This window comes from Carcharodon carcharias, chromosome 13, assembly GCF_017639515.1.
Source record: "Carcharodon carcharias isolate sCarCar2 chromosome 13, sCarCar2.pri, whole genome shotgun sequence".
NCBI lineage: Eukaryota > Metazoa > Chordata > Chondrichthyes > Lamniformes > Lamnidae > Carcharodon > Carcharodon carcharias.
The window spans coordinates 119,192,837-119,215,524 of NC_054479.1; the positions used below are offsets into that span (position 1 = coordinate 119,192,837).

The following is a 22,688-nucleotide window of genomic DNA, read 5'->3' on the forward strand; positions in this document are numbered from 1 at the left end:
TGAACACTGAGGTCGATTTGGGTTAGCTGGTTTCTTGGATGTGATCAGATGTAGAAGATATTGCAATTATTTTGAGATCTCAGTTTGTTGGTAGGTTTCTTGTAGAGTTGGCTTCTCGAATCAGGTGATACACTCTTTCCAAAAAGAGAGAGAGAGGGCAGTCTTCAGCCTGTTTCCTCTGCTGAATACTTTCTTGACCTCATCTGCATCACTTGCAATCTCTCTCTAGTGGCTGGGCAGCCTTGCCTTGAAATACTTCGCCCATTGTATATTTCCAAGAGGTTTTGAGTGTGTCTGTCTGTGGCAGCCATTGTTTCAATATCCAGTACTTTGCATTTTTAACATCTCTTCCTTAGGCAGTCATAAGTTTTGATGGGTGTCTGGATTTTAGGGATTGTTCCTCTCTTCACACCCCCCGAAGGTGATTTGTTTGTTTCTCACCTTCACCTTAGAATTTGGCCTTGTATTTTTAAGCAATTTGCTCTGTCACAATTCAAATTGCAAAATTTCTAGTCAGTTGAAAGTTTAAAAGTCATACTTTCAAAAATAATGGGCAGCCTTGTGACAATGCATTACAGCAACACAGCAAGGTGGCTGTAAGAAGAAAAACATTTGTCAGTGGTTAGCGCTGGACTATCTCAAAAAGGAGCTACATCCAGACAGCACCATTTCTTCAAACAGCTCTCAAGCATAATTAATGCAGAGGCCGCCTCTTGGTACTGAGCTCCCAGATGCCATTGGACATCAGAATGCAGTGATCAGTAACATGACAGCATGTATCCAAAGCTGGAAGTTAAATTTGCATGGTCCACACAGAGAATGGATCAGCATGTGATTATTAACAAACACTCATAAACCTACATTCGTTGAAAGCATGCCAACTTTACATCCTACATTGTCTTGGCATTTGGAAGAGGTGTGGCCCAGACAGTTTTGACACAGCAGTCAACCCCATTCTCCCGCCTTCTCCCCATAACCTTTGATCCCCTTACCAATCAAGAACCTATCTATCTCGGTCTTAAATACACTCAATGACCTGGCCTCCACAGTCTTCTGTGGCAATGAATTCCATAGATTTACCACTCTCTGGCTAAAGAGGTTTCTCCTCATTTCTGTTCTAAAAGGCCTTCCCTTTACTCTGAGGCTGTGCCCTCGGGTCCTAGTCTCTCCTACTAATGGAAACATTTTCCCCACGTCCATTCTATCCAGGCCTTTCAGTATTCTGTAAGTTTCAATCAGATCCCCCCCTCATCCTTCTAAACTCCATCGAGTATAGACCCAGAGTCCTCAAACGTTCCTCATATGTTAAGTCTTTCATTCCTGGGATCGTTCTCGTGAACCTCCTCTGGACCCTCTCCAGGGCCAGCACATCCTTCCTGAGATACGGGGCCCAAAATTGCTCACAATATTCTAAATGTGGTCTGACCAGAGCCTTATAAACCCCCTTCTTCTCCTTACTCTAATCAAAGCTATCAAGAAGGCAGCATTGGCTTCTGCCTGCATTCCCCAATCCTTGTTTCTGTGAATGGATATAATTGAGCAATCAATGGTAGTTCCTGTTGAATGGTCTCCTTCCATATACAAGACAGTTATACATTCTCCAGCCTTGACTTTTCCTTAGTCTGCACATTGCATACTAAGGCAGCCCCTTGCAGGATGATATCATCCTGGAGGACAACAGGTGGCTGAGCTTTCCCCTCATGTACGATTGTGCATTCACAATGAGGATCTTTATTTGGGTAAAAAAGACCCAAGTGCTATGATCCAAAGCCAGCCTTGCATTGGTTGTCCTCCAGTGGTCTTGACAATAACTATGGATACCTAGTCCTTGCACTCGTGGTGCCTTGAATGCATGACCAGTGCATTGGAAACAAGGAGACTTATAGGCCCCATGCTGCCTCACAGATGTGGCCATTGACTCTTGGAGCATGCAAGATGCCAATTAAGACAATATGAACTGTAGCTCCCAAACAAAATGGATTGTTGCCTGAATGCGCACCATTAGAAAAGGAGCCAAGCTCATTTATTGTGCATTAGACCTCAAGTCCAGCACTCAGGTGAGCCATGCCCTCCATGGTTTGAGCAAGATAGCTATTGGGTCCCCCTTCAATCGGGTGAGTTTTGCTGTGCTGAGCTCCTCCCACGTGCCCTGAAACCCCTCCCTGACTGATTTTTTTCTTGCTTTTTCTTCAAACTGCATCATTACAAGGTGAGCTTAAAAAAAGGTGCGGCCAACCTTCGTCTGGGAGACCAGCTTCCAACATCCCCCTATCAACCATCAAATCCAACCATCCTCCTCCATCCTCACCACCTCCTAATTCCACTTCATCCTATCATTACCCATCCTTCCCCAGTTACCCCTGAACACATCATTATCCATGTTGATATACCTGTCCTCTCCCAAACCCTTTAATGTTGATGTTCCCATGCTCTTTGTTGACTTGACCCCTCACCTTCTCGAGGCCACATGCATCCAGACTTTCTGGGATCCTCTCTCCCACCGCCCTATCATGAGACCATCCAATAACCCTCCGTGACTTTTCAGTTACTGGGTGCAGGTGCCTCCCCTGACTGTGACGGTACCATCTACCTCACAGTACCATGACTTTAACCCCCAGGACCAAATTCCTTAGGTGACTGATCACTTCCTACACACCATGTTATGCAAGGCCATCGCAGCCCAGAGGTACCTTACCCCACCCAAGACCATGACCAAGCCCTCAGCCAGATAGGAGTCAGACATTCACAGAGGCAATGTGAAGCTCTTTGGAGTGTCCTTACTGAATGTCATCATCATCCGCCTGGAATTTAGCGACTATTAGGGCCTCCACTGGATCTCCATGACATGAGTCTGAGCACTGAGGATATGTGCGCTGCCATCAGCCATACAGCAGTCAAATATTTACAGGTGCAAGGTGAGGATGTCAGGACTGTCCTCATTGTATATCGCCATTATCCTCCACGAATCTGGCAGCTAATAGGGCCTCCTACGTGCGCCTGCCTTGTCTGGTCAGTGCGATGGCCTCATTGCTGGCATCCTCACCTTCAAGGACCTCGTCATCATCATCCCCTTCAACGTCCTCTTTATTGGACAATATGTGCAGCTCTTCCATCTCCTCCTCAGCCAGATCCTCCCCCACTTTGCAGTGTTAGGGTCTGGAGCAGACAGCAAGCGATGATGATGCATGACACCCTCTGGGGATTGTATTGCAGTGCTCCACCTGACCTGTCGAGGCACCAGAATCTCATTTTTGAAATGCCTATTATTTGCTCCACCAAAGTCCAGTTCGCAGCATGAGAGTCATTGTATCGGCGCTCTTCTGCTGTCTGAGGTCGCTGCATGGTGTCATCAGCCACATCCTCTGTGGGTTGCCCTTGTCCCCAAGGAGCCAACGCTGCAGCCTTTCTGAACCCTGGAGGATGTCAGGGATCTGAGACCTGCTAAGGATGTAGGAGGCGTGGATGGTCCCAGGGAATCATGCTCAGACCTGTAGGATGTGTTTGTGGTGGTCGCACACCAGCTAAACATACAGCGAGTAGAAGCCCTTGCGGTTGATGTAGTTGACTGCTTGTTGCCCCATAGATCTAAATGCCATGTGATTGCAGCTGATAGCACCCTGCACCTATGGAAAACCAGAGATCTGCGCAAATCCCAGCACTTTTGCTTCCTGGCTTTTCTGATCCCAGGCGAAATGCACAAAGTTCTGTGCCTTCGTGAAGATGGTGTTCTCAATACACTTGTGCCTGGAGGCTTGTGAGATGCCGCGCAGGTCACCTGTGGAGCCCTGGAAGGAGCACTGTTGTAAAAATTGCAGTCACTTTCATGGCCACGGGCAGTGGATGCCATTCAAGTCCCCATGGCACCAAATCCTGCAGCAGGTGGCATATGTTACTGAGCAGTTCCCCAGACATGAGCAATCTTTGGTGACACTGGTTCTCGATTATCTGCAGGAATTACAGGTGCCATCTATAGACCCTGGGTCTCGCGATGCCCCTATGAGCGACGGCTTATTGTGAATCTTCGGATGCATGCGCAGCAGGCCATGATGCCCCTTCATCTTGAGGGAGGTGCTCCTCCCTTTGCCGATCAAGGCACCTCCGCCGTCCTCTTCTTCTTCTTCTCTGGTCTCTGTAAGCCATGAAGCGTACACTAAATCACCAGGCTCCATGATCCCGATGCTTTCTTCCTGCAGGATCAAAGAGAGAAACGCATGGGTTAGCATGGGTTTACTAACAACCTCTGTTGATTAAGCCTGAAGGCCCCTTCACGCATGCAGGAGAATGCTGGCTGCCATTTGGATGGCCAGTATGTAGTGCGCTTGTTGGCTATCTGAAACCCTACCCACCTCCCCCCCACTCCACCTGAATGATTGGCGGCAGCTTCAGCCACAGGACTGCACGCTGTGCCCTCAGCTGAGGCACAGACATTCTCCTAACTTGCACTGCAAGGCTGTGCTGTTAGCTTGAACCATAATGGATACTGGCACATACCTTAATAAAGACATTGCAAGGGACTGTAAGCGCCTCCTCCAATGACTGCGCCATGGTCACCTTTCCCAAGGGGATTGTACAACTTGACCAGTCAACCAATTAATCTGCTGCCCCCTAAAATGTACATTAATTTACAGTCTGTGCCTGAGGGGTGAAAAGCTCTGGAGCATTTGGTGGCATTTTCATGCTGTTGCGTTGCTTGAGTGGGCAGGAAAGCTTGAGAGGCCTGACTCCAAGCATGTCAAAGGAGCTGCAGCTGAACGGTCTCATTTGCAGAAGAATGCTCACTTTTGACAAGCTTTTCCAAGTCCATGGCCACTTCCCTCACCTCCTCTACCCCCCACCCTCTCTGCATGTGCTTGAGTATTTCCTTCAGTCCGTCTATGCTGCCTTGCCCCCCCACGCCTCCAGCATGCGCTTGAGTATTTCCTTTAGTATGTTTGTGCTGCCTTGCTTGACCCCCACCCCCAGTCTTATTCACACTGGACCCTTGCCCTGTCATCACGCTAAAAGATTGCTGGGAAAAAGTAACTTGCCTGTGCCTTCCGCAAATGCACAGCACCTCTTCCTTGATGTCCTAAGGGCGATGCTCATGAGCGCTGTGCACTCACCTCCGAGTTCCTCTCAAAGTTCAGGTTGCCAGGTGCACGCCTTTTAAAGACAGTTGTAAAGCATGGCTTTCTGAAGTCATACCAACGTGGGTGGTAAATTTGACGTTGGGGTATGATTCCACAAGTAGAGCTTAAAATTAGATGCAAACTTATTAAAATGACATTCCTGACGTGCGGTGGTGGGAAACGTGGCCTGTCATTGATGGGTGGAGTGGACAATCGTAAATTGGTTTCACAATGGCTTAAAACCGATTTTTAGCCTTCTGGCCATATTGTCCCCCCCACCTGCCTTGAGGACCAACACCAACAGGACCGGAAAATTCCGACCTATGTTTTTCATGTAAAAACAGATATTGAAAATTATACATTTTAAATGTTCACAGTTATAAATTTTCTGTAAAAGTAAATGGAAACATTGAGTTGCTGGACATATTGATAAATAAAAATGTATTTCCATACCTCTGTATAATTTTCAGCAATGATAAATCAGTAATATAGATGCAGTTGCTCAAATTAAGTTCTCTGAGCTTTGAAGCTGAAGGTCCATCCATGAAGCATCTTATGCCCACATCAGTGATACTGTAACACAAATCATTTATATTATTCATGTACATGTACATCTACATCTATAAAAATACTTTGCGTCTATCACATATCACACATTGTTATAAATGGAAAACAATTTTTAAAAAAATTTAAGAACTTAAAAGCTTGAAATGTATGATCAGTTCGAAATTGCCCTCAGCAGCTTGTAAGTAGTTTATAATTATTTAGGTCATTGCCCTTAAAACCATAGACTAGATTTGCAGCTAAACATCATAACTACAATCCAGAACTGCAACTATGCAATGGGTTTACCTAAACCTTAGCCATCAGGGTTGGGATGGGGCTTCTGCCTACTGCCCTAGCTTACAACCACTAAAGGCATCAACTGGGATTGAGGCCTTCATTGGGCAAGAGGTTGAGGTGAAATGAATGATAGAGAACCAGGACTGAGACCTCTCTCTCCATTGGAAGATTTTGGTGCCTTCCTATGTATAATCCCAGGGATTCTCACCAAGCTTCACCTGGTAAGGGATGGTAAAAAGAGATAGATGAAAGGGCAATGTACCAAGAACCCATGTTCCACCTCTGCACTGGCATTTGCAAGCAGATAGTAAACAGGTAACCAGTGACAGCTCTGGTTGACGTGGGGGAGGGAAATAGAAGTCTGCTATAGATTTCACTGTCAGGTTTTATCCACAATTTCTGTCACCATCCCACCCAATTTGGGGCATAATAGTGAAATAAAATCCTGGTCTGCCTGTAAGTGATATGCAGGATAAAAATATGGACCAAAGGTTCTCGCCCTTCTGGCGTTCTCCTACTGGAACACAACAACGACTGGTATATGCTGATGAGAAATCAGAAACATGAAACATTAAGCTGGATTCAATGCTGCCCTTCACAGCAGGAAACATGGCAGCTGGGACCAATTATTTGTGGCCCCACTTCAGTTTCCCGGCTGCGGCAAAACCTCCCCTGATTAAATCAAAGGGCAGAAGGGGCTGGCACAGGTTTCCCAGCTGCCAATGGTGGGGTGTCAATTAGGCTTAGTAATAAACCAATTAACACCCTTTAACCATGAACCCACTGCAATTTAATGGTGGCTCAGGGATTAAATGGAGGCCACACAGCTTTCCTGTGCCCTCTGAAGGCCAGCCAGCAAACCATGGGGTCCCTTGTTATCAGGCACTCCGAGACTGATCAAGGGATAAGGCATTGAGCAGGGGGTTGGCAGTTGAAAGACAAATCTCCTGCCCTTGCCTTCAGCACTACCCCCCCCCACCCCACCCCTCACCCACCCCCCACCTCTCCCCCCACCACTCCCTCACCCCCGGTGCTTCCCACCCTGCCTTCACTTACTTTTGGCCTGGGTTCCTATGATGATCCGGACCTCTGGTAAATGCATTGCTGCCAGTAGCCATCATTCTCACTGACGCTGGCCGCATGAGGAGCTGCCAGGCAGTTTGGCTGGCAGCTCTCAGTGGGCAGGACTTATGCCATCAGGGTCCTCAATCTCAGGCCCAACGGTGGTCACTTAAGTGCCTGAAAGGTACTTGATTCCGTATAGCCTCCCCATGGAACTGATCAGTGTTCCCTACTGGTTCTCCAGCCAGTGGGCAAGACTCCCATTGGGCTGACAGAATCCTGGCCATGAACTCTATTTCTCTCTTCACAGATGATGTTGCCAGACCTGGTGAGTATTTCACAAATTTTTTGTTTCATAACAATAGCTTGAATTTATAGCACCTTTAACACAGTAAGACACCCAAGGCACTTCACATGAGCATTATAAATCAATATTTGCCATCATGCCACATAGGATATTAGGACAAATGGCCAAAAACTTGGTGAATGAGGTAGGTTTTAAGGAAATCTTAAAGGAGCAAAGAGAGTTGGAGAGAGATTTAGTGAGGGAATTTCAGAACTTTCAGATCGAGGCCACCAATGGTGATTCAATGAAAACCAGGGATCCTTGCATGCTCAGAGACCAGAATTAGATGATGCATTTATCCCAAAGGGCTGTGGGGCTGGAGGAGATTACGGAGATAGGGAGGGGCAAGGCCTTGGATGGACTTGAAAACAAAGAGTTTTGAAATCAAGGGGTTTGCTTTACTGGAAGCCAGTGCAGATCAGCAAGAACAAGGGTGATAGGTGAATAGGACTTGATGCAAATAAGAGCACAGTACATGTCAATTGTATACCAATAATTATATGCAGCTACAGGGTATTAATTGGGCTTTACTTGAGCAGATCTAAAGAGATATTGAAACTGGGGTGTAGTTGAGTTAGGAGGTGTATACTTGTAATTTTTCGCTCTGTAAATAAATGTTAGACTAAGTGAATTTTGAGTCCAATAATATTGTACACCAACAATTTTTCAGGGATTTCAGTTGCATTTGTTTGTGTGCATAGTCTGTCTGTCCTCAACAAGCACTGAGGAGTTTAGATGGGACCAGGGTCTATTTTGTGGGTTTCTGTAGTCATGATCTCTCAGAGTTCTAGTGTACCTTTGAACATTGGTACGATGAGAGGGAAAAGCCATATCAACCTTTTACATGTTGACTGTGGGATCTACCACATGGTTTCAAGTCAAAGACTGTGGCCTGAAGCCTCAAAAAAGATTTTTTAAAGTGTCCTCCTTCAAAATGGGGTTGCAAGGATCATATTTAAAAGCATTATGGGGGCACACTGCAAAATACCCCAAAATCTACCAGCCCAGACATGCGGGCTGCATTTATCAGCATCCTGAGGCAGGCAGGTACACAAAATGCACCTTAATGGGCAGGTACACAAAATGCATTTGTCCAAAATGCACCCTAATGACGTTGTTGCAAGCCCACTGACAAAATTTAAATTGGGTGACCTACCTCGGATGCTGGCAGCTGTCATCCCAGCCAACTCCTGGGATTTCTACTCTATGTGATTTTGGGCCTATAATCTGCACACTCATCTGTATTTACTTTTAAATAACAATATCAAAACATGAAGGATCAGCTGCTTAGACAAAGAAGACAACAGCTATTGAAAATCCAGACTTAGTCCAAAGCAAAAAGTGAATGCAAGTTTCTGTTGAAGGATCATGAGGACTCGAAACATCAACTCTTTTCTTCTCCGCCAATGCTGCCAGACCTGCTGAGTTTTTCCAGATAATTCTGTTTTTGTTTTGGATTTCCAGCATCCTCGGTTTTTTGGTTTTATTTTTGATCTGAGGTTACCCTACATTCTGAAATCAACTGACTGCAAGTTTTTCTCCATGTCCGCCTGAAAAGTAGTGCAAGAGTCATCAATTGTTTCCCAGACCAGTGCTGAGGAACCAACCTTATAACCCAGATACCATTTCAAGGACTCCACCATTTATCCCTTTCCCTTGAACCATTGACTTTTAACCTTTCGGTAGAATTCCTTTTGTTTGGTGTGCGTGTATGAGTGCGAGTTAGGCTCCTTAGAAAGAGTAATTATTAATCTCATATCTCATACTGTATGTTAAGCTTTGCCTTTCTACTTGACAAGTCTGGTTTTATAATAAGCTAATAATTTTGTTGTTTATTGAAGAAACCCGAGCATTGAGTGGTCATTCTGAGATTAATAGGTAAAGCACCTGGTTGGCCATGTAGCTATCTTAAAAAAAGATGAAAAAATATTTTTTTTAAGATGACATGATTGTTGGAAAAATGAGGAAGTGGAAATGGTGCGAATATACTACTGCAATAGCCCTAGACTTTTGCTTCTGTGGTGGAAAGCCTCAGTGAAAACACTGAAGGAAAACCAGTCGTATTTTTAGGACAGGATCTTCCCCCGTCAGGGGGCGGCGGTGGGGGGGGTTGTGGTGTGAGGTGGTTTGTGCAGGACCGGGCGCGAGCGGGCGGGTTCCTGATGGGTGCGCCGTCATTTTACATGGGCGGGCCAATTAAGGCCCACCCAGCACCAGGAAGTGTGCTTTTTTGCACATGCGCACGAAAGAGCGCACAGATCTCCCTGAGGCAAAGTACTGCCTCAGGGAGATCGGCTTAGATCTTAAACACTGAATAAACATGAGAAAAAAATTATTGACACGTCCCCTCATGTGGCACTGTCACATGAGCTGGGACATGTCCATTACTTTTATTTAAAAATTTCTGGAACATTTTAAATCCCTCATGAAACCTAATCCTGCCTATGGATGAGGTTTCATGTTTTTTATGAAGGCTGCCTGGGCTCCTCGCCTGCCCGGCAGCCTTAAGGTTGGATGGGCAGGTCCTTTAAGAGTTTTAATTACTTTATTAATGGCCTTAAGTGGCTATTGACAGGTTGACGGGTGCGCAGCTGACTCGGCTGCATGCCCACCAACTTGAAAATCTAAATGATGTGGGGTGACGTCGGGCATATAGGCCCTGCCCTCGCTTGCCGACCTAAAAATTCTCCCCATAGAGTGACGCTCAAGGGCCAATCATCAAGTCAAAGGCTTTCGCAGTACATTTAGTATAAAATGCTTCCTAGAGATTGAAGCAAAAATATGCTTGATTTTACAAATTAACGTAAGTTGAAAGAATAGATAATGATAAGCCTTTACAATATCCTTAAGCCAATTGGGGTCATCATTGGTACTTCTGGCATAGGAAGCATCAATCAGGTGCTGCTCACATGAAAGGAAAAAAATTATTTGCATCCTCCCAGTGCACATAAAGAAATCATGAAGAATCTGTTGAAAAAAAACAGCTGTTTTTAACTTTCCAGTAAGTTTCCTTCTTAATTATTACCTTGTGTATTTTTATTCCTATTTCTTCATTTGCAATTTAAATTTTGCCCACCATCTCCACCCCATTGGATTCCCTTCACATAATGCACTATTCATGGCCTGATGGGGCAGGGACATGATCTTCAAATGATTTTTCCAGCCAGATATACGACCAACCAGGTGCTTTACCTATAATCTCAGAATGACCACTCAATGCCCGGGTCTCTTCAATAAACAAGAAAATTATTAGTTTATTATCAAGCCAAACTTGTCAAGTAGAAAGGCAAAGCTTATTAACATACAGTATGAGATATGAAAGTAATAATTACTCTTTCTAAGTACCCTAACTCACACACACACACACACACACGCATATACACACACACCAAAAACAAACGAATTCTACCGAAAGGTTAAAAGTCAATGGTTCAAGGGAAAAGGATAAATGGTGGAGTCCTTGAAATGGTATCTGGGTTATAAGGTTGGTTCCTCAGCACTGGTCTGGGAAACAATTGATGACTCTTGCACTACTTTTCAGGCGGATATGGAGAAAAACTTGCAGTCAGTTGATTTCAGAACGTAGGGTAACTTCAGATCAACTTGCATTCACTTTTTGCTTTGGACTGGGTCTGGATTTTCAGGAGCTGTTGTCTTCTTTGTCTAAGCAGCTGATCCTTCATGTTTTCTCCCCAAGGCAAAAGAAGCCTGCCAGCTTTGAAACACAGTTTTCAAGGCCTGTATTTCCAAAGCCATAAACCACCAAGTGGCCCCTTTAAATAGTCCACCTGCTTCAAGAGGTTTCCAGAATCTTTACAGAATTACAGAATCACACAGTGCAGAAGAGACCCTTCGGCCCATCGAGTCTGCACTGATACGTGAGAAATACTTGACCTACCTACCTAATCCCGTTTACCAGCACTTGGCCCATAGCCTTGAATGTTATGACGTGCCAAGAGCTCATCCAGGTACGTTTTAAAGGAAGTGAGGCAACCCGCCTCCACCACCCTCCCAGGCAGTGCATTCCAGACCGTCACCACTCTCTGGGTAAAAACGTGTTTCCTCACATCCCCCCTAAACCTCCTGCCCCTCACCTTGAACTTATGTCCCCTCATGACTGACCCTTCAACTAAGGGGAACAGCTGCTCCCTTTCCACCTTGTCCATGCCCTTCATAATCTTGTACACCTCGATCAGATTGCCCCTCAGTCTTCTCTGCTCTGACGCAAACAACTCAAGTCTATCCAACCTCTCTGCATAACTTATATGTTTCATTCCAGGCAACATCTTGGTGAATCTCCTCTGCACCCCCTCCAGTGCAATCACATCCTTCCTATAATGTGGCAACCAGAACTGCACACAGTACTCCAGCTGTGGCCTCACCAAGGTTCTATACAACTCCGACATGACCTCCCTACTTTGTAATCTATGCCTCGATTGATAAAGGCAAGTGTCCCATATGCCTTTTACACCACCCCACTAACATTCCCCTCCACCTTCAGAGATCTATGGACACACACGCCAAGGTCCCTTTGTTCCTCAGAACTTCCTAGTGCCATGCCGTTCATTGAATACTTCCTTGTCAAATTACTACTTCCAAAGTGTATCACCACGCACTTATCAGGGTTAAATTCCAACCGCCACTTATCTGCCCATTTGACCATCCCATCTATATCTTCCTGTAGCCCAAGACACTCAACCTCACTATTAACCACCCAATCTTTGTGTCATCCGCAAGCTTACTTATCCTACCCCCCACATAGTCATCTATGTCATTTACATAAATGACAAATAATAGGGGACCGAGCACATATCCCTGTGATACGCCACTGGACACTGTCTTCCAGTCACTAAAGCATCCTTCTGTCATCACCCTCTGTCTCCTACAATTAAGCCAATTTTGAATCCACTTATCAAATTACCCTGTATCCCATGTGCATTTGCCTTCTTTATAAGTCTCCCATGTGGGACCTTGTCAAAGGCTTGGCTGAAATCCACATAAACTACATCAACTGCACTACCCTCATCTACACACCTGATCACCTCCTCAAAAAATTCAATCAAATTTGTTAGGCATGACCTCCCTCTGACAAAGCCATGCTGACTATCCCTGATCAAACCTTGCCTCTCCAAGTGGAGATAGATTCTCTCCTTCAGAATTTTCTCCAATAGTTTCCCTACAACTGACGTGAGACTCACTGGCCTGTAGTTCCCTAGCTTATCTCTACAACTGTTCTTAAATAGCGGAACCACATTAGCTGTTCTCCAGTCCTCTGGCACCTCCACCGTGGCCAGAGAGGAATTAAAAATTTGGGTCAAAGCCCCGTGATCTCTTCCCTTGCCTCCCTCAGCAACCTGGGACACAAATCATCCGGGCCTGGAGATTTGTCTACTTTTAAACCTGCCAACACCTCCAATACATTGTCACTCCCTATATCAATTTGCTTAAGAACCTCGCAGTCTCTATCCCCGAGTTCGATACCTTCATTCTCATTCTCTTGGGTGAAGACGGATGTGAAGTATTCATTCAACACTCTAGCAATGTCCTCTGGCTCCACCCATACTTATAGAATATCTTGGGATTTTCCCTACTTTTACCAGCCAGAGCTTTCTTATATCCTCTTTTTTCTCTCCTAATTGCTTTCTTAAGCTCCACCCTGCACTGTCTGCACTCCACTAATGTCTCCACTGATTTGCTTCCAATATACCTGCTAAAAGCCTCTTTTCCTTCTCATCGTAACCTGAATATCTCTGGTCATCCATGGTTCTCTGGGCTTGTTACTCCTCCATATCACCCTAGAGCGAACAAGTTGAGCCTGTGTCCTCCCCATTTCCTTTTTGAATGCCCCCCACTACTACTCTGTGGATTTAAAACTGCTTGATTACCTTTTCTTGTAAAATGCTGTCTTTTCCAGGAACAGAGGCAACCAGAATCCTTGCATTAACCCTTTAAGGGACAGTGCCTTTTAAAAAAACCTCAAATTGTTCCAGAGTGTTCTTAGCCCTTGAAGGTGAACCATTTTCTGTGATCAAAGCATTTATGATAATGCTTAAATGATGTCTACCCTTTCACATGGACGTAAAATATCCCATGACATGATTTCAAAGCAGACCAGGAGACTTCTCCCTGATGTACTAGTCAAAATTTATCCCTTAGCCGATGTCGTAAAACAGATTATCTGGCCATTATCACATTGTTTGTGAAGTTTGTTGTGCATAAATTGGCTAACATAGTTCCAGCATTACAACAAGTGACTATACTTCAGAAGTACTTCATTGGCTGCAAAGTACTTTAGGACATACTGGGTTCATGAAAGGCACTGTATAAAAATGCAAGTGTTTCTTTCTTAAGGAAAGAAAATATGAGTTTCCATTACTGGCACAGAGCTCTGCTATGTACAAGTGCAAGATGGCAATAGGCCCAAAGTATTCTAGCCCTGATTTTGTGTCCATGCTTAAAGCAGGGATCTGGCAGTGAGGTTTCATGATTTCTTAATTTTAGGCTATACTCAGAGATGGCCCAAGAAACTAGATTACCTTATGCATATCCTTTATAGGAATGAATTAAATGCATCAACATTTTGAAATTCTACTAAAACTATTAATTTATATTGTAAAGAGAAAAAAAGTAAATAATAAGCATGGGTAGCATTTTGTCAGTTCCACACGAGTTTTAATTGTAAATTAAAAAGAATACAAAGTATAAGGCTATATAGGAAGGATATTTCAGGCTTGTAGATGCTGCAAAATTAATTAAGTTTAGAGGAAAAGGAGAACTGTTATTATAAACAGAATGTTCAAAAATTGTTTGTAACAAGCTAAGAATTAAGAGGGTTGATTTTACAAATGTGCATTAAAGAATTCGAGGCTATTTAAAATTGCAGACACACTGTGCCAATTTTCCATACATTAATGTCTTCATTCTGTTGTGGCCTTTGAGATAAATCACATTGCAGTTGGCATGGATGTTAGAATAACCACATCAATAACAATTGCAAAATGAGGAAAAACATCAACTAGTTACAATATTCTCTGGCCAGGATTTTACATTGGTCGGGTAGGCTTGACGGGAGCAGGCGAGGGTGGTCGGGAACCCACGATCAGCTCCGCACCGCCATTTTATGTGGGTGGGGCAATTAAGGCCCACCCGGCATAATACGCGACAGCAGCATCAGCGAGAAAGGGCAGGTGGGGATGGGAGCTCAATGTCCACCGGGTCCAATGGTGACCTGGCGGCTGATTCAAAGTGGCTGTGGCAGCCATGCGAAGGCTGCCATTGACTCAGAGGATCCTTGGTATGGACAAACTCAGTGCTGAACACGGAAGGCGGGAGGGCAGGTTGGCGGGGCAGTCAGCCCCATGGTTTTTCGACGAGTGTCTCACTGCCCTCCTGGAGGAGGTAGTAGCATGCTGAAACATACTTGTCCCCAGGGATGGGAGGAGGACGCCCCGCCCCCCAACCCCCCTACCACCAACCCCCCCTCCCCACCCCCCACTCCTCTCCCCGCCCCCAGCCCCCCACCTCACCAAAAATGCCTGGGAGGAGATAGCATCCAGAATGAGCTCCCATGATGTGGTGAGGCACACATGGGTGCAGTGCCGTAAGCACTTCAATGATCTCATGCGATTGGGAAGGGTGAGTACTGTGTTGGCACAGGTCACTTAGCGCAGCAGTTAGGAGCGCCCCCCCCCACCCCCCCCAACCCTCCAAACCACCGGACCTCAGAGTTCTTACAGTGTGAGTGGCAAATGTCAATGAGGCAGCATCTGGGCAAGGGGGTGAGACCTGGCTACTTGGAATGAGTATCTTGCAGCTCCAGGGTCACGAATCAGCTGAGCCCTGCGAGGTATTCCTCAAATGGGGTTGGCCAGGCTGCAATGGCAATGCAAGTACAGGGTGGACTAATCAATGCTCTTCTCTCCTTTCAGGAGAAGACATCCCACAACAATGCAGAAAGGTTGCGGACTGGCAAAGGACCGCCCCACCTTCTAATCTTGAGTAGATACCAGCTGGAGGCACTGGAGCTGGAGAGGCGCCATGTGCCTAGGTCAACCAGCCACGGTGAGGTTGGGGTGCCACAGGGAGATAAGAGTGCAGTGCAGTGAGGTCAAAATGTCTGTAATAGCAACCATTCCACTGTTGTCTCTATATTGATGTGAGCCTCGAACATGGAATCCCCATTGATAATGGAAAGACGAGGGCACCCTGATCAGACATGCACAGTAACAACTTCAACTAGTGACATGTCCTTGTTCTTCCTTTCAGGCTCACCAGAAGCCCATCGGGGTCAGGAGCTTGAAGGCCCGCCACCCACCGCAGACCATAGAAACTCATCAGTGTCACACAGGCAGGCACCAGGACAGATACCAGCGTCTTGGTGGGCATTAGATTGCCGGATAGTATCTCGGTGCACAGCGGTGAGGGCACTTCACACTCGCTTGAGGTGCAGGCGGAGGCAGAGAGTTCCCAGGGCACTGGCAGTCAGAGGACTGCCAGGGACCAGGAACATAGTCAGTTGGTGGCTGATGATGTGCCTCTGAAGTCATCCCTGAGGCAGCAGATGTTGGAAGTCCAGTAGGGTGTGCAGGAGGATCTGGCGGAGGGAGATGCATAAGGGAATGGTCTTCAGTGTGGAGGAGTCCATACGGAGCATGAGCAATGCAATGACCCTCATGGCCCGGCACACTGCCTTCTCCATGGAGAGAGTGGCGACTGTCATGGAGAGGCTATTCCAGAAGCTGAATCAGGGCTTCCTGGGAATGCCCTCAGACCTGCAAGCCCTCACACCGGCAATGACCTCAGGTGGTCACTGTCAGTGTGGCAGATAGATTGGACACCCAGTATCCCAGCTAGGTACCCATCCATCAGTGGTGAGCAGGGAGGTCCAAAGCGACCTGATGTTGGCGCACGAGCTGCTTGTTGTCCCTGCGGGCTCCTCTGAGGGAGCTCCAGATGACGGCAGCAGCTCCTCCGTGCCTCTGCCAATGACCATGGCATCCGATGCGGCTGCGGTGATTGGGAAGATGCTAGCCATGGCACTAGCCGCTACCTCCCAGGCAGGGCCACCACAGACGCCAAGGGCCAGAGGACACCCGCCAAGGTCATCAAGGCCAACCGGACAGTAGAGTGAGCAGGATGTCTCCAGTGCCGGTGCCAGCGAGGGGGGAGCGCCTGGACATAGCACCCATAAACGAAAACTTAAAGCACCTTGAGCACAACACAGGCTTATCACTGGTGATATTTTTCCCCCCACTTTCATGTTAATTATTAGTAGGTGTGATGGAGAACACCTTTCCACTTAATTTATTTTATTTATGCCAGGCACCACACCATGAAATCTGTTTGTGTTCATCAAGCCTCTGGGTGCTTCTTTAGTTCTGCAGGTCCAGGATGTTATGAGTGATTTGTTTGTCATTGAACTTCATTGAAGTGGCACATAGTGTATGTTGTTCACCAAGCAAATGTTCCTGCCAGGCATTGAGTATGGAGACTGCAGCCCTGGCATGTGGTGGTGGCTCTTCTTTGGTAGGCTAGCTGAAGGAGCATTGGATCAAAGCCTCCCAGGCGTCCCTGCCTCTCTGGAGAGGTTGCTCAGGTCAGTGTCTATCTCCTCAGCGTTCTCTTGACCTTGCTCGTCCTCAGACTCACTACTGGACTCATCATCTGTTGCCAGAGCTGCTGCATCAACATCTTCTTCCTCCACTGCATCCCCCCTTTCCAGTGCCAGATTGTGGACAGTGCAGCATGCAACCACTATCAGTGACACACGATCTGGGGGCTATTGCAGTGAATGGTCCAGGCATTGAAAGCACATCTTGAGAAGATCGATGGTTCACTCTACCACCTTGTGACGGCCTGACTCGTATTGTACCACTACTCGGCCTCTGTTCTTGGATGGCGGAGAGGCATCATGAGCTATCTTTTGAGGGGATAGCCCTTATCGCCCAGCAGCCATCCATCCAGCACCTGGGAGTGTCTTAGGATGTAAGTGTCATGGGAGCTGCCAGGATACGTTGCACACACTTGCAGAATCTGCATCCTATGGTCATACACTATCTGCATGTTCATGGAATGGAATCCCTTCCTGTTGACGAAGGCACCCAGCTCACCCAGTGGTGCCTTGGTGTGTGCAGTCGATTTCACCCAGGACGTAAGGGGACCCAGCAATCACGCCAAAGCCACTGGCTCGCTCTGCCTAGTTGGCCTCATCCATGCAGTAGTGAATGAAATTCAATGCACCCCTGAACAGACCATCTGTCACCAGCTTGACACAACTGTGGACAGCTGACTGGGACACTCCACAAAGATCATCCACTGGCCCCTGGAAAGAGCCGGAGGCGTAGAAGTTGAGGGCCACTGTGATCTTCAGCGTCACTGGTATGGGGTGTACACCTACACTAGTGGTGCTGATCTCAGGGCCGGTCATCTGACAGACAGAGTTCATGGTCTCCCTTGAGAGGCGGAGCCTCCTTCGGCATTGCACCTCAGACATACTGAGGTCGCTGCAGTGCCACCTGTAAACCCTGGCAGCAGGATAGTGGCATCTTCTGTGGCTCCTTCCACCTTGGGCTTCCTGTTGGCATTGCACCCCTTCTGCCTGCGCCTCTCCTCCCACAGGTCGCTCCCCTGGAAGCTGAAAAGGGACACCTGGCCTCATCCCCCTTCTGCACCTCTCTTCCTCTTCAGAGGAGGTATCTCTTGCGGAGAGTACAATCCCCATTCCCAGGGTAAGGGAAGGCTGTCTGATACCTGGAAGGCCTCAAGTGTTATGACTCTTCCGGAGTCCTGAACTGAAGCCTGTTATTTCTGTCAAAGGAGTTCTGAAACGAAATGCAGTTGTCCTGTTCATACAAGCAAGCAGCAGCAACATATAAGCTAAAGTACTAACAACTCACATTAGCGAGCTCACTCACCCCTCTTATCCCGCCCGAGGATGAGGTTTCTGAAAATGTGACCTATTCGCCTGCCGTTGCGCCCGTGCGACACCCTGAAAATCGCATGGGCTGCATAAAACCACAGACAATTGGTACCTCAAGGGCCTTAGCTGGCCCTTTAATTAATGGCGGGTGCGGTCCTTCCTCACAGCACGCCCGCCTAGTGAAATATTGTGACGGTGCGTGTTGACATCGGGACACACGCCCGACATCATCGTGTCTCAGAATTTTACACTCCAGCGTGTTGGGTGCGTGCCTGCACGACAAATGTCAAATTCTATCTTATAATTTGCTTGGGTAGATCTTCCAGTGCTCCCCACCAACCACATGTGAGGAACGTGTGAATAGAACCAAAGAATGATGCAGCACAGAAGGAGGCTATCTGGCCCATTGTGCTTATGTCTGTACTTGGGAAGAACTATTCAATTATCATAGAATCATGGAATTAATCCCACTCCCCTGCTCTTTCCTGCTCTGCCAATTTTTTTCTTCAAGTATTTATCCACTTCTCTTCTGTATGATACTTCCTTGAATCTGCTTCCACCATTACTGCAGGCAATGTATTCCAGATCACAAAAACTTGATGTTCCCACATGTCACCTCTGTATTATGCCAACCATCTTAAATCTGTATTCTCTGCCACCAGAAACAGTTTCTCTTTATTTACTCTATCAAAACCATTTGTGAGGTCTGAACTTCCTTAGAGTCCAATCACGTTGGGTTGCCGAATCCGTGCCCAATTACTCACCACAATTTTTCTTTGATCATAGCTCGCCTGACCTTCTGACTCAGGCTGGGTGAGATCCAGGCAGTGCAGTGTGTCCCTGGGGCCCAGTGTCAAGTGCAGGAGAGTTGAAGTGAAGGAGGCCATGTCCCCTTTTTTACGGCAATAGCTGTCATAAACCAGATAAGTTTCAAGGTTGAGTGAAATTTAAAGGCCTTTGACAGTACATGGAGTAGGTTAATGGATAGCAATTTGGGGAGGGGCGTCGGAGGTTGACGGGGGCATCAGAGGTCGGGGGCGTTTGGATCAGAAGTCAGTGTTTGGAGGGGTCGAGATGAGGGGGTTGGGGGAGTCGGAGGTTGGGGGATTTTGGCCTACAGATGTGAGAGGGTCGGGCCTCGGGTCAGGGGTTCAGGCCTTGGGGGTGTGGAGGGGGATGGTGCCAGGCCTTGGATCAGGTCGGGTCGGGCCTGCACTGGGGTGGAGGGTGTTGGGCCTTGGGGGAGAGGGTTGAGGGTCTCGGATGAAGGGATGGTCAGGCCGAGGGAGGCGGTGCATGGGGCTTCCGGAGTGGGGGGAATTCAGGCCTCAGGTTGGGTCCAGTCGGGCCTGGGGACAGGGGGTAGTGGGAGTTGAGCCTGCCGGGGAGCGGGGGGGCAGTGGAGTCCCATGCAGGTAGAGGGAATCCTGTTGGGGGGAGGGGGGGTGGTGGAGACTAGCCCCTGGGGATTCTAGGGGGGGCGGTGGGGGAGTCCTGTGGGTGGAGTAGTCGGGGTTTAGAGAGAGACTCTTGGGGGGGGCGGTAGTCGGGGGCTATGATGGGAGTCCCCTGGTGTCAGGGGTGTAGGAGAAGTCGGTCTGGGTCTATAGAATAGTTACCCAGAAGTTAAAAGTGGTTTTAATCCTTCTAACCTCTTCTGGATAACTATTGATGCAACCCAGTCAGAACCATCCGGAGTTTGCAATTTAAATGACATTTTCAGGTGGTTCCCAGTGCAGGGTAATTGCCCAGGGGAAGTTTGCACTTCTGGGCAATTGCCGTACAAACCTTACCTGTAAACCTCTGAAGGAGATTCCCCAGTGCATCTTTGGGGTAACCCCCACAATCTGACGTTGGGGAGCTCAGAAGTTAAGGCCCATTATGGTCTTGAACGCCTCTGTCAAATCTCCTCTTAATTTTCTTTGCTTTAAATTGAACAACCCCAATTTCTCCAGTCTCTTCAAATAACTGAAGTACCTCATCCCTGGTAGCATTCTAGTGAATCTCTTCTGCATGCTTGCCAAGGCCTTGACATCTTCCCTAAGATGTGGTGCCCAAAACTGAATACAATTGGTTTAACCAATGTTTTATAAAGGCATAGCTTAACTTACTTGACTTGGTACCTTATTACTCTATTAATAAAGCAAAAATCCCATATGCTTTTTAAAAGCCTTCTCAACTTGTCCTGCCACCTTCAAAGGCTGTGTAAAAACATCCCAGTTCACTCTGTTCTTACCCCCTTACCTCTTTTCAATCTTCTTATCACAATGCATCACTTTATCACTCCACCTACTTCCAACTTGCATTAAAGTTCATCTGTCAACTTGTACACTTAGTATAGCTTCTCTACCTAATATCCTGTCCATTAACGCTGCTCTCCACTTTTAGTGTAACCTTCACATCATCCTCTTCCTTGTGAAGATGGATGCAAAATGCTCTTCTTCTAAATAAAGATTTCCCTTTGTTTTCCAAATTGATTTCCCAATAAAACAGCTTACACTCTGAGCGCTAGAAATAGGTTCATAACATTTTTGGGCATGGGGTTACAAGTTGCAACCTTCCTGCACTCAGCCAAGGAGATAGCATGCACATTTCATGCTGTCTCCTCACTTAAATTGTTACAGCGTGAAGCCTAGCTTGACCTACACAGTTGGCTGGCTACTTACTCAACAGGGAGTCTAAAAGTATGCAAGGCTAGCACATGTTCCAGCCAGCCTCAATCTCTTAAAGGCAGTCTGTTTTTCTTAAAGGAAATAACAGACCTTCCTGTTTATTCTTCCTACCCCCTCATCACCCCCTCCTTCACTTGTTCAAAACCTATTACATCTTTCCACAGTTCTGATGATGAAAGGTTAACTCTGCTTTCCTCCACGATGCTGCCTGATGCACTGAATATTTACAGCATTTTCTGTTTTTATTTCAGATCTCCAGCATTTTGCTTTTGTCGCAATGATGCCAGTCTCACATGCACCTTTTGCTGCCTCCTCATACTGCCAGCTATTCAACTATGGCAGATACATCATCCAAACGCAGTAGAACACAATCACTGTCACTCTGCCCTCTCTCTTGCAGAGCAAGGTCACCCATAACTGGAAGGAGAACCAGAGAACCACCAGCATGGGTCAGCATGAGTTCTTCCATTAAGTCTGACAGGGGAGATGACAATGCAAATCATCAGGCTGGCTGTGACAGAGCCTGTGGCATTCAGTGTCATCAAGATCATTGAGGATGATGGCAAGTTACTGCCTTATGCCCCTTCTCAACACCCTCCTCACCTTGACCTTTCCCTTCTGCTGTTATGCTTTCAAATACCAAAGAATTCCTGATTGACCAACTGCAACATACCCAGGAAGAAGGAAAGTAACCCTACACCAGTGATGAGGAAGCACTGTTAGTTGATTTTATACTTGTAGCCACCAGCTCAGATACTGACACAGTCCATATCTTAGAGACGAGTATAAAGTTAGGATGTGCACGAGGTAAATCACCAGGTGTGAGTGGGCTGCAGCCAGGATAGGGGAAAGGATATCTTGTGTGCCAATTCATCTGTGGTTGAGTTCGCACACAAATTCTGGTACAGGTGTGTCACATGAGGACTTTGATTGAAGCAGCATATGGGAGAATGTTGAACATGCACACTAAGATGTTTGGTGCACCGACAGGCTTATGAGACAGGCCTATATCACTTTCAAAAAGTATGGAGAAGTTTGGTTCTAATGTGGTAGAGGACAGTACGAGATCTGGAGCCCGTGTAACTGGTGATCAACTGCATGACGGCACTTCCAGACCCAGCTCAACCAATCTCAGGTGGCTCCTGTCTAAGCTTCAGTGTAGCACAGATGGAAGCCGTTCAATGTCTCAGTGCTGTAGTGGAAGGTCTGACCAAGATCTCGAGATCCATGCTTGCTGTCATGCAAATTTACACAACTGCCATCATGGCTGAGAATCTCAGTGTTCATGTAGGCTCTCATAGCAGTCCAGCAATCTATCTTGCAACAGATTACTTGAGTTGTGGGAGTATCACCCTGTGAAAGTAACAGTGGCATTTGGAGCATGAGCCTGCTATCCTCTTTCAGGATGACAGCACTTATGCTCCTAGCACTGCCCTTGTACCAGTACTCTTGTTGCTGCTGCTCAACCAGCCAGCCCAGGCTACTTCGGCTTATTCTGAGGTGGTGCAGTCCGAAGCCAGCCCCTTAAAGCCCAAAGCTGTTCAAGGTCATCTTGCAAGGCCATCTGCAGTATCCCTCTAGTAAAAATCAGCAGTCTTCCACCAGCCATCTTGCAGCCACTGGGATAACACTGCATAGGAGCACTGGAACAAAAAAAGGGACCCACAGGCCAGGCACAAAGAGATTGCAAAAGAGGAAATAATTAATTTCTGTTAGTATAATTGGCTGTGTTAGAATAA

At 46.8% G+C, this 22,688-nt stretch overlaps 1 protein-coding gene across 1 annotated transcript in view; it reads right to left on the reverse strand.

Annotated features, from left to right (window-relative positions):
• fbxl13 (F-box and leucine-rich repeat protein 13) overlaps positions 1-22,688 on the reverse strand; it is a 255,100-nt gene that overhangs the window by 73,950 nt on the left and 158,462 nt on the right. Inside the window, 1 exon segment of the mRNA XM_041203120.1 lies at positions 5,562-5,681. Coding sequence (XP_041059054.1) covers positions 5,562-5,681 — 120 coding nt within the window.